The sequence below is a fragment of the Drosophila rhopaloa genome, unplaced genomic scaffold (assembly GCF_018152115.1).
Source record: "Drosophila rhopaloa isolate 14029-0021.01 unplaced genomic scaffold, ASM1815211v1 contig_178, whole genome shotgun sequence".
NCBI lineage: Eukaryota > Metazoa > Arthropoda > Insecta > Diptera > Drosophilidae > Drosophila > Drosophila rhopaloa.
Window position 1 is genome coordinate 892,196 of NW_025335059.1, and position 13,278 is coordinate 905,473.

A 13,278-nucleotide genomic window follows, 5' to 3' on the forward strand; every position below is an offset into this window, starting at 1 on the left:
CCTCAAGCTTTGCATCTAAAAATTGATGACAATAATTTGTTGCATTTGCCCGAGGGGGTGTGGCCAGAGCCGATCGCCAGTTGCCGCTCAGCTTGGTCCGCAATTGCCTTGGACAGACGGAGTTGGCTCTGCTGCTGCTGCTGCTCCTGCTGCTGCTGCTGTTTTCAACACAATTTATACAAAGTGTCGCAGTTTTTGGCGCTTTGCATTTGTTGCTGACAGACTGCCCACCTGCCCGCCCCGCGGAAAGCGGCAACGGTTTGCACTTTGCCGATGCAAAAAAGTAACATAAATTTCGTCATTTTGTCACAAGTCGTTTGTATACGATACCATTGCACCAAGAAAAATGCAAACTCAAAATTCTATATTTTAAGGTCCATTTCACACATTTTAATACTATTCTTAAAATGTTTTTTAGTTTCTAAAAAACTTTAATCACAAAAAGGTATTATTCGAAGATTTTGATAGAAAAATTCTTATTATTAGTTATTAATTTATCTACTTAATTAAGTACTAGCATTTTTAGAGTTATTTGAAATAGTTCGAATATGCATTTCTTTCTCTTTTCAATTAATATTATAATATTATCAGCGAAAGGAACTCAAAAAAACATTCGTCTTACCGAAATTTGCAATGATTTAAGGCTAATTAGGTAAGCTAATCATTTTCAATTTCATTTAAAAAATAATGGTTCAATTATACGATCATTGGATTTTATTAAAATTCCAAAAGCTTTGGTGTGTTTCTTTAATTGAACACTCTAATTTAATAGTTTATTTTTCTGGGAGTGTAGCTAGGCACCAGGGTTAGCGGGCTAATACTGGGCTGGGCTAAATCCGGGGCTGCTGATTGCAAAGCGATTTGCCGAATTGTTTTCCCCACAGTTCCATAAAAATCAACACACTCCTTTGGAGCCCGTTCGCTGTTCGCTTTGATTTGATTTCGATTGCGCATTTTTCAATTTGATAAATTTATTGAGTCGCGGCGGGTTAACAAATCGCCGGCGATGCCTGGCGAGGATAAGAAAGAAGCTGGGGGAAACCTAATACACGAGTAATAACCGAACCGCTCCTCCTTTGAGATGGCACCACATACTTGTATACTCGTATACTCGTATATGGCCATGGCAATCGCCTTGTAAATGGCATCAATTGCGACCTTTTGGCATTCTTACGGAAACATTTCGCTAATGAAACCGATACCTCAAGTGTCAAGACACGATCCGGTTCGAGTTGCCATAGGTTTGGCCTGCGGTCAGTGGCTTCTGGCCAGTGGCACTGGCCAACTTATGGCAGCCATAAAAATGTTAAGCACAAAACATTTGCCACATTGGCACCTTTTGCCCGAAAGCAGAAGAAATGGAGCACGCACGTGGCAAACGCCCCGGGGCGAAATTGGATGCTACTCCGGCTTCTCTCACCACAATCTGGGGATCCTGGACGCCGACTCCTCCATTTGGGGTCGCAGCTGCAGTTCGTTATGCGGAAGCTGAATCCAATCATAATTTGAAGACTCTCGAGTCCACCTCGAGTTGTGATAACTTTCAAGAGCAATTCCGAGTGGCGATAAAATGTGGTAGTTGGGCGAATAATGTGAAATGGAATACTGCCAGTGATTTAGAATCCCCAGGTATTGGTAGAAAGTGCAATTTTATTTTCAGTCCTAGCAGCAGCCAGGGGTTAAGGTTTAATTTGCAGTTAGATAGTGAAAAATATAAAATGTAAGTTATTTTAGGCCTAGTGATATGTAATTATATAACTGTTAATATTTTAGTTACTATTCGTTATAAAGCTTTTACAAATACGATAAATATATAGCTTTGATAATTGGTCAAACAAATTATTTAGCCATGTGTATGCGATTAGTTTCAATTTTAAATTCACAAGCCGTAAGACATTGAGAGCCATGTAAAAATGTTTGATGGCCCAATGGATGTCAAATTCAAAAAATAAAAATAAAAAATCAAATCTGGAAAAAGCCAAAAAAGGCGACTTGCCTTAATCAATTGGAATTTTATTGTTTAGTGTACAAGTTGATTATTTCATTAAAATGCAGACAGCCACGAAATTAATAAAAGATAATTTGTTAACAACGGGCACTTGGAGATGCCTCGAATGCTCTTGGCCAAAAGAAAACACGTCAAGCAATCGTTCAAAGTTGTCTCGGAGCATTTTGAATGATGGTGGCTGTGTGGGCGTGGGGCAACAAAAGATCTGCGGCACACCAGTAACTTGCAACATGCAACACTCACTGCTTGGACGCTGATTTTACCTACGGCTTATGAAATAAAAAAATAAAAAAAAAAAAAATACAGCCAACAGCCAACATGTGTACGTGTTTAAACAAATACAATTTGCAATTATATGGCAAGCCAATCAAGTTAAAATCAGCATGCGATTTCCACCTGTGGCCGGCGTCATAATTCGTGGCTATGTTTTTGGTCATAAATCTAGCGACTTACAATTATTTTCTGCCTTGTTTTATTTCGGCCTGGGTGGAAAATAGAAAAGCAGAAAATGCATTTCGTGGCACAGTGGGACATGGACCTGGAACACGGACATATCGTGTGCCCGCCAACAAAAGGCCACTGCAACTGCCCCTAATGGCCATTATGGTCATTTCGTTATCACTTCCCCAGGCCAACGAGGAAACGTAGACGCCGTCCGTGATCCGCTGACAGTCATAAATTTGCATAGGTTTTGCAATGGCCCCAAGAAACATCAGACTGTACAAGTAATATACCCCTCTTAAAAACACGTCCTAGAGATGCGAAAAAAGGGGGGTAAAAATCTCAGGATTCAAATTATTTACGATGACGCTAACGAGCGACGACAGGTGGCGCTACGCACTCCGGTGCCATCCCGCTCGCACTTTTTCTGATAACGCAGTGCGTGGCTGCAAATTGATTTTACGGCGCCGCCCGTGTTGCAGCCCCAGGCATTCACTCCATCGCTCCCCAGCCCCATCTCTCCCCCCGATCCTCCGACCCCCCGGTCCTCCAAGCCAGCGATCCGTGGCCCCATCGCTCCATCGCCCATTCAGCTTGTCTAAATTATGCAAAAGACAAGTGAAAATTTGCGCTAAGCGGAGCTATCCCCTCCACGCAGAGAAAACAAGCATATTAATTACTTTTGAATAAAATATCCATTATGAGTTGTAACGAAATCAATTTTTTATTTCATTTAAAAAGGCCAATACTCCGAAGTTATAAACTTCACAATTTTTATTACAATTAATAAAATGGGTAACTAATAAACTTCCGCAAAATTATGACTGGATGATAAAGAGATATGGGAGTATTAAATAAAAATGTTGCTTATATTTTTTTAAGCTTTTAAACTTAAAGATCGAATTTCACAGACATACAAAAGGATTTTAAAGACAATGATAAAAGTTAGTATTAAACTACTTTTAAGTTATTAAACAAAACGTGTAGCTTTTAAAGGTAATGTTTATAAAAATCTATCTATTTTTATTTAGCCTCTTAGAATTTTTGCCTGTGCAACTTCAAGCACCTCCCGCTGTCAATGCGGCATATGCGTTATATAAAATCGGCTTGAGGGATTAGCCGGCCGTAGTATGTGTAATTAAAAGTGAAATTGTGGGGTCCTAACGAGTTTGCAGCAGCTGCTAAATGCAACTGCAAGTTGGCCACACAACCAAAAATGAGAGCCGCACTCGAACTGGAGTTTGGCTGCGTGATTGATGGATGAGTTTGAGTTTGTCATGCAAATTTCAACAGCCCACGAGTAGCGTTTCGCTGATGATGATGTTGTCTCCTGGAGTCGCCCAGCCCCGCCGATCCCCAGTTTTTCCGTTTTTTTTCAGTTCTTCAGATCCCCATCCCCATCCCAAAACCGCTAACGAGCGGCGCGTGGTCTGGCCCACAGACTTTGTCTCCGAGCCCGTTTTCTCGGCCATATTCTGATATCATAAATATGAAGCTGTTTTTATTAAAAATTGCCTGATGCCCGAGACTTGGCCTAAGCCGCATTGGCATGTGTGTGGCATATAAATTGCATTGCGCTGGAATTTTAATGACAGCCTTTGGAAATTAATCTAACGCGTTTGCCAGCCAACAGAAGAGCGTTGACTAGCCCAGTCACATATGAAACACTGAGGGCAAAAATGGCATATTGCATTAATTAAGTAATACAAAAATAAGAAGCTTATACATTTTACCAATTTATAATAATATAAATAAATCTTTAAACTGTTAATCTAAATAAATGATGCTAATAACCTTTTGTAACTATAAAATTTTGTTAGTTGTCATGTATTATTCCTAGGTACGTTTCAATTACGGTTACAAAAGTTATTTTAACTTAATTTACGTTTTAGAACGTCTTCTTCATAAAGGTAAATTATAAGATTAGCTTGAAAATGCTATCTTATCTTTTTTATATCATTGGATATCATTGGATATTATTGTATTTTCATTCTCAGCATTCTGTTTCCTCTCTGCCTTTAAATGCAAATTATTCTGGATTTAAATTCTATTTATTTCCAGTGCACTCCCCACATCTTGTTGTGGAACTAGTTTGGCAAAGTGTCGCAGATGGCGGTTGTTGTTCCCGTTGTGCTATTGATTGTTTACTGAAGTGCTGGGCCTCAGCTGAAGCCCTGCCAACGCTGAGATAGATGGATATGGATATGGTGATGGGAATGAGAATGGGGATGGCCATGGCGATGGCGATGTCGATGAGAAGGCTCTCCCAGGCGATCGTTATCATCGAAAAGGGGGGAAATAAAGAAGCCACCGGCTGTGGATGCGATGGCTTTCACTTGTCCCGCATTTGCATGGAAATTCCGCGCCAATTTCAGCGCAATTAATCGCACAGCTGAGTCCGATCTAGAGACGCCCCCAACCAGCATCCTACCACCTGCCTCCCACCTATCTTGTGGCATCTACCATCCTGGCCATAAAACCAGTTGCAGCTCATTTGCATGGCGGCTTAATTAAAACGGTCTGTGGGTGGGTGATGGGTTGGCTTGGTATATTCGTTGGTGGTTTTGGCCATCAGCTATTGCCTCGCTTTCTTTCGCCAATTTCTCTCTGTTCCGTACACACACGTTTGCCTTATTTATGAGAAAAATTCGTGGCACATCTGCCGGCTTCCATTTAGTCAGCGGCAAATTTTACTCGCTCATAATTTAGTCAATGGCAGGAGGAAAACAGCAAAAACAATAACCTCCACGGCCAGCTTTCATGGCCAAAACGGTGGCAAGAGTGGGCGGGCTGTGCAAACTGGGTTTTGGCCATGGGAAAAGCTGAATCTCCACTGGGATCACAGACTCAGGCCCAACCTGACTGATTGAGCACAGCAATATCCAGACGATGTTGAAAGTGTATTTTATCAGCAGCAACCGATCAGAATGTTAATGGCTTTAAGGAAATTAATTGAATCCGCATGTGTGTATCTTCTGCATTTAATTTGACTAGGTTATCGGATCTTCTTTTAGAGTTCCGATGGATATGGTGACACGGAGCTATGCGAGATCCGAGGATTAGATTTCTTTGTGGGTTTTCCAGTTCCACGAGGTTCCAAATAGACTTAGTAACATGTTTACTTAAGGTTATTCAAGGACTTTTAGATTTTCCTTGAAAACCTGAAAAAAATACATTCTTTTTACTTCTTTAACGAATATTATAGCTTAGGAACTAACACTGAAACCTTGAAAAATAGCTTCATTCAACTTAACTTCCTTATTGAAATTGGTAATAGATCACATTTAATTATCATGCATTTGTCATACCAAAGGCAACATTCCCAGGAAGTCATTTAGATGACATGCAATACTGTCAAGTGCAATTACTCCAATTTAAAAATAGAGCAAGATGTGGGCGTGATCCACATACTTTTCCCTTCCAATCATCTTGTCAGGCTCTGGCTAATAGATCGACCATCGTTAATGCGACAATTGAAATGCTTTCGGTTTTTTTAATCCAGGCCAGAACGAATTCGGTGGCAACAAGTTGGGGAAATAGCCCGAACAACAAGGGGCACCAGCAACAGCAACAACGGCGACAGAAAACGTTGTCAATTGATTTTCTGCACTATTTCAATTGACCTCACCGCCGGTTGATGTTGCTGTTTTGTTGCTCGGAGCAACGGTAGCAACCATAATAGTTGCTGAGATGCTGGAATCGCCGATTCGTAGACAGTGCAAAATGAAACGAATTAACAATTTGATGTAACTGTGATTTTTTCGTTTGGTTTTTTCTTGTGTTTTTTTTTTCTTTTTGGTCGCACACGCCCTCAACGAAGCGAATTCAAGAGAAATGCTTATCGTGCTTCAAAGAAATCCAGCAATACGAACGGCAACGGCAACAGCAGCGGCAACAAAACATGAAATTGAAAATGCCAAACGCTAAAAGACAACTAGACAGACCGTACCCAACCCTTCTCCTCCTTTACACTTTAAGAAACAGCTTCAGATACATAATTAAATTTAAAAAAAATTTTATAAATGATGCTATAGACACAAATTTCCGTGTAAAACCCGAGTTCGATTCCCATTGCCGCTCCTTCATGTTTTAAATAACTTAAGTTTATAAATTTTTATTAGTTTATAAAGAAAATTAATAAAAGTGCTTAAGAATGTTTTAGTTTAAGCATGATTTGTTAAATATTAAAGTACAGCACCTAATCACACTCATTTTTTTCCGTGCAGCGGATCAACAATGTAGAGCTTATAGTAAAACTGTAACGAAACCCGATTGAACCCGCCATGGGTGGCGGTGGTTTTGGCTTTGGCAACAACGGCGGACCTGAACCTGGGACATGGACAATAACATGTACGAAAAAATTTCATTGCTGGTGCTGGCCGGGGCTTTTTGCTCTATGGCCGAAACCACGATTCGGGCCAGCAAAAAAAAAAAAGGCAAAAATCTCTGTCAAAAATCGCTGGCGGGCAGCTGCGGGCCCAGCCCAAGCACATCCTCACGAGCAACAACACCAGCAACACGGCGGCAACAGCAGCAGCAACAACATCGACAACAGCGACAACAAAAGGCTGATACAAAAAAACAAAAAAAAAACGAAATAATTAATATGCCTCAAAAATATCCCGGCCAGCTTTTATGACAGCCAGCGGTCGAAGGGAGTATTGCAACTGCAACTGCAACTGAATCGGGATTGCAGCTGCACTTGGACGCTGGCCGGCGGCAGCAGCAGCAGCAGCAGTTTAACTAACGGCTTCTGTGCTTGTTGTGCTGCCGTTTCCGCATCTCGGTGTCGCCTCAGAATGTGCACGATTTTCCTTCAGATTCAATTTCAAGTGCAGCAATAACAACAAGGGGCAAGCGCCGCTATTAAGTCGACGACAACAACAAGCAATAACCCTAACCGATGGAGCCGCCGGCAGTGGTTCGCCAGCTCAGCCCGGCTGCCACTGTCTGCCGCTTCTTGCCGAGATTTCTATCTTTGATCTCTTACTCCACATGGAGCAGCAGCAACAGCAACAGCAACAGCAGCGGCAACTGCAACTGCAACGTGGAGCATTTGCCGCATTATGTGGCAGGGCAGCCGGTGCTGTCTGCTTGTTAAATTGCTCATTTAAACCATAACGAAATGGTCTGTGCCAGGGGACAGCTCCAGAGCATGTGCCTTCCTAGAACCAGCCCACTCAGAAAAACAAAAACCAGATCACTTTCAACTTGGCTGTAACATAAATACCCAACAAAGTGTCACAAAATCCTCAAGTGATTTAGTTAAAAGAGCTTTGAAAGTCTAACGGGTAGTATTTCAAAGCGGAGTAGAAGTTTTCTATGATGGAGATGTAAAAATATTGATATTTAAAAGTGAATTTCATATGGTTGTTTATATTACAACAATGTATTATTTATTATAATATAAATTTCTTTTTATATGTCCTTATATTCCAGAGGTTATACATTTCTACAACATAGGATTTCCGGTTTTCAGATCAGAAAACGGATGTCATTTCTAGTATGTTCTTCTCCTAAAACTAACCTTGTGTTTACAAATTTATTAAAAAAATGTTACATATTTGTTCGTTCAGTGGAGCCACTTGTCCCTCTCGTTCTCCTTGTAGATGGAACACCGCCATCGATGCGGCAGCCGTGCAAATTGCCCGGAGTCATGGGGCGACCAAGTTGCCAAAGGCATTTTTAATTAGCATGCAGCGGAAATTAGTTGAGTCCAATGCTAATGCCAATGAATGCAAGGCACTGGGAACCGAATAGATTTGTCGATTTGTCGGCCGCAGGCTGAGGAGTTGCATACCCCATCCACGTCAGATGTTAACATTTCTCGATTTGCGTCATAAGCCTGCGTCAACATAAATTACGGGCTGGGGAATTGGAATTTATCGGTGACATTGCGATAACGAGCATTGTGAAAAAGCGCTTAGAAAACGCGACAGCTTCTCAAGTGGCACGACACACGCAATTATATTTGATATTTTTATGGCATATGTATGTGCGTTTTGCCTGCTTTTCGCCAGCTTTTTGCTCGTTTTCGAGATCCCCCTGAAATGTTGACATAGAAAGCTGACAATAAGCGCCGACTTAAGAGCGTTTGTTACTTTTGTTTATAATGAAAGAATTTGTTCATAATTAACCAGATTGCCACGGATGGGATATCACTCCAATGACAGCTTAAATATGGCCAATTTCTCATAGATCTCTTAAGCTTACTTTGTTGCTTTCGTTTTTAGAGATAGAAAAAACCCCACTTGACTTGAGTTTTTCGCAGATGAATCTGCATCCCCCGAGGTGACATCGTTCGGTCTGGGGGGCACATGCCAAATTGGTGTCACAAAACCGAACCATAAATCAAGCAAATTATTATTATTATTATTGGCCAGCACATCTCGGACACATGTGAGCCACATATAGAGATATCTCCGAGCAACAGATCGTAGAACAAGCGCCGCGGATCAGATCTCTCGCTCACTCTTTTGATGGCTCTCTAGGAAAAGGCCATAAATCATGACAATACCCCAAAGCCGGCTCCACCACAGCCATCCTCCATGCTTCACTGGACAATCATAATAATCACAGCCGGCTGCCGCACCAGCAGCAGCAGCAGCAGGAAAAGCAGCAACAAAAGCTACTTACTATGTCTGCGTCAAGCCGATATGCAACTGATAAAAAGAAAAACTGTGTAGAAAATATACAAAAAATGAGACAAACCAAGTTGGCTAAATACCCTAAAGCCTGCACTGGGTATTGCATTTTGTGGCTGTTTTCAACTTTGAGGTTGCTACTCTTACTCAAGGTCTAAAAATGAAAAATCAAAACATTTATGGTTAAAAAGGGACTTGCTATTGAGAACCAACTATCCGATAGACATTTCCTTATACTTGGAAATTTTTAAATAATACAAAAGTAACCTTTTCTATTTAAAGGTTGTCGTGATAAGTTTTATTACACTTCGCTTATGAAAACATTCAAATGATTAATTCTTTTTTTATATTTTTTTAATTTTGAGCAATTGTCTATATGGAAATAGCTGAAAATCAGATTTAAAAAGTTTGTAAGTCAAATAAATAAAATTATTAATGTCTGGTTATTCATTTCCAATTATGTATTGTTAAGTTTAAAGGCTTTACTTTCCATTAATATTAATGAAATTGTCTTTAAACGACACTTTTTAAAGTAATTTCACTAGCATTACGTTTTTCAATAATATATAATCCAAGTTATAATCCAATGACATTACCATATGTATTATCTTGAATTAAGTAATAAATTCTGCAATCTAAATGTAAAAAAAATAACTAAAAAAGCTACTTTTATTGCTAGGTCAAGTTTAAACTTAATTTTTAATAAGACAAGGGCATTGAACCTTCGTTATGCCCCTCGAATTTATTTAGTTTTCCTTCGCATTGATTGTTTTCTTTGTTGTGGCTGCCGCCATCTCACTCGCTCCCCATCCTTCGGTGGCCAGCAAGCAGGAAAATTGACAATTGCGCACCTGCTTCATTTTCTTGTGCGGCTGCCGCCGAACGGCAAGCGGTCAACAACAATGCCACTGCCAATGCCGCGGTATCGTCTGGTTAATGGCATTTAACGGTCACCAAAATGCCCGCTGTGTAGCAGTAAACTTTCCCAAAAAAAACAATAATAATAATAAATAAATAGCAGAAAAAAAGCCAAAAGGAAAAACTATATATTTATGTGGCCATCGAAGGCTGGTTTACGGATAATTTTAAATACGGATACCAGAGTTACATTGTAGCCCCAACAATTTGCATAATGCTAGGGAAATATCCCTGGGCCGGCATAAATATTTCATAAATTGCATAAGCTGCGCATTTGCTCTAATTGTATGCTAATTCGGCCATGCCCCAAATAAATCAAAGCCAGTTGAGTGAGTTATGAGCGCGGATTTCTTAGGCTTTTGCAGCTGGTCCGCGGCATTGAAATTGCCATCGAATTCGGCATCCTTTGTTAAGGGGCCGGTCCTAATTAAAAACTGCTTATGGGGGCCTATCAAACGGCCATCACCGTTGGCCAATTAAGCTGGCCAACGGAGAAAATATACGAAATGAACCTGACCGCAAGATCAATGAGTCGTTGATGAAGTTGTTTTGATAACAACGGACTTTAATGCCCGGCCCTGCCTTAGAAAACGTGCGCAATTTATCTAAATCAGTGCAGCGAAAGCCCAAGAGCTCTCCCCCTTTTCGCCTTCCGACCTCGGCTTTGGCCACTTGACAATTGGCATTGGTATCTCTAAGACTGCTCCTTCTAACTTCGGGGCAACCTCGCAACGTGGAGATAAACATCATAAATGCATTGAAATGTCATTGCCAAGTTGTGCTATCAGTCGCGAGTGCAGCTACCAAAAACAGCCATCCGGCGATGGCGATAATAACCAGAAGTACATATAGTAATCCCGAATCGATGGGCACGGCCTCGTCCGAGGGATCTAATACCGTTACCCTTTATGCAATTACAAGTACGTGCAATTGCAGCGGAGCTTAATTAGAGGCACTGAAAAGCAGGAGCAGGCACTTGACTGCTCCGCTGACTGACTGACTGATGATTATTTATCACCGTCGTGAGTCGTGCGACAATGACACGAGATAGCCCGGAGAGTTGGCCCAAAAGCCAGCAGCATCGTTAGCAACATTTTGTCTGCCACCAGGCTGACTGACACAGGCTGCCTGCCCCTTGGCTTGCCATACTTGCCAACATACAGATGAACCAATGGACCAGTGGACAGAGGTACTGCTGGACGAATGGACCAGTGAACAGGGGGACAGATGGACCCGTGGACCCATGGACACCTGGATGGACTGGCAAAAAGACTGGACGACCGGGCACTCAATCTTTCAATTTGAGCTGCACTTCAATCAGTTCGGCTCGGTTCACTTCGGTTCAGCGTCATCATTTTGGGCTGACGTTCTGTGAGAACGAAATTAGTTTCCAATCAGAAGAAGCGCCTTGTTTACTGTCATTACACTGTAAATAATTTGTGATTTATAGGATTTTTTTTATGTGTGGAAGCGGTTGATTAGTTTGGATAAGATCACATAAAAGTATCGCAATAAAAATCAGTCAGCTCTTGTAAAAAATTAAGTGTTTTTTAGTGTGATTGCTACAGAAAGATAGATTCATCGACCTAAGCCAACTAAAATATCTCAAGTGACAGAATAAATGACAAATAAATTGTCAAGCTAATCAAGCAAACGTTCTCAATACACGGTTGTGGAAATATTTAATTATTTATTTAATGTGCATCAAAATCGAATTGGTTTCGCTGACGGTCCTAATATTAATTTTTCCAATTCCTCAAAATCAAATCCATTTGGTAACAGAAGTCGTAGTTATGTGGGTTACCTTCTTGGTGTTGCTCTGCGGATTTTTCTGTCGAACCGTTGAATGTAAGCGTGGTACGACTCCAACTATACATGTAAGACGTCTAACAAGGATAGGAGGATTCGATATCCTGCAGGGTAGCCAAGGTTAACCAGAATACATCAGAATTACTTAATCGTTAATTTCGCAGAGAGATGCCTATTTACACCCAGTTACGGAACGTGCAAAAAGTTCATCAAGGTTTTCGGCTACAACCTGATGACCAATAGATGCACCGAATACATCTACAGCGGATGCGGTGGGAATCCGAATCGGTTTGCCACTGATAGCCAATGTCGGAACACGTGTTTTGTGGTTCGAAAAAGGGTTACCGTTTCCGAACCGGACTATTATGAAGATGAAGACGCCACGGAAGCGATTCAAATAGATAAAAGAAAACTGAGCCGTTTACGGGGTATCGGTAGAATAAATGGCTAGATTTGGGTTTTTTACAAATCTATTACCTTAAATATGTCATATAATAAAAATAGGTATAATTCAGTTTACAGTATTGGGGCCAAATATGATTTAAAAAAGAATTATGATGGAGAAATAACAAAATAATCGTAACTTTACAATATATAGAAAATATTTCAGAACTCGAAAATAAACTTTATCCAATTACGTTATGCCCATTATAACTTATATCAACTTAAAGTAACTTATGGTAAATTAATTATAGTAAATATATTCTTAAACGATTTAATATTCAATTATTGAAATGATTTAATTTATTAAATAAGCTAGCTTTATTTAAGAAAAATATAAAGTGAAGTACTTTTTAGCAGCACACCTTCTGGCTTTTCGTTTGAAAAAAAAAATAAGATTATCTTAATCAAATCGGCTTCAGGAATTGATTTAATGACAAAGCCTAGGTTAATGCAGTTATTTATGGCTCTAAGTGCATTCATAAATTTGTACATTTTCAGGACCCCACCCCATGCCGATATCAACGATCAGCGTTGCGCTATATTAGTGCATGGCTAATGCCCAATTCCCAACCAATTTGTTCTATGCGGAAGTTGAGCGACCGCAAGTCGCGCATTCAATGCAGCGGAACTAAACCATTAACGCCTCAAAAGCGCACGATACTCGAACATTCTAATGACTTTATTATGAACAATGCAGGGCAGAGATACGAATACGGGGCAGCTAACACTATGTGGCACCATGTAGTCATAAGTTGTTGCAGTTGATGTTGATGTTGCTGCTGCTGCTGCTGCACCCACCCAAAAGTGACGTCAGGGTGCGGCGTAGTCATCGCAGATCGGTCGGCGGCTCTGGGCCTTTCAAGTGTGCAGTTAGCTGAAATGAATACCGAGCCAAATGCACAGACCGAACCCAAACCGAGATCAGGGCATGACAGTATATCAGTTGACGTTTCTCGGCTGGCGTTGACAATTATTTATGGTAATAAACAGTTCCGCTATAAGCCCGGCACTCTG

General features: G+C 40.7%; 1 protein-coding gene across 1 annotated transcript; it reads left to right on the plus strand.

Annotated features, from left to right (window-relative positions):
* The first annotated feature begins 11,182 nt into the window (after positions 1–11,182).
* On the plus strand, positions 11,183–12,344 carry LOC108051525 (papilin). Its single transcript, XM_017133656.2, has 3 exons — positions 11,183–11,351; positions 11,794–11,931; positions 11,985–12,344. The coding sequence occupies exons 1-3, from the start codon at positions 11,183–11,185 to the stop codon at positions 12,269–12,271; spliced, it is 594 nt and encodes a 197-aa protein (XP_016989145.2). The 3' UTR covers positions 12,272–12,344.
* Positions 12,345–13,278: the final 934 nt, after the last annotated feature.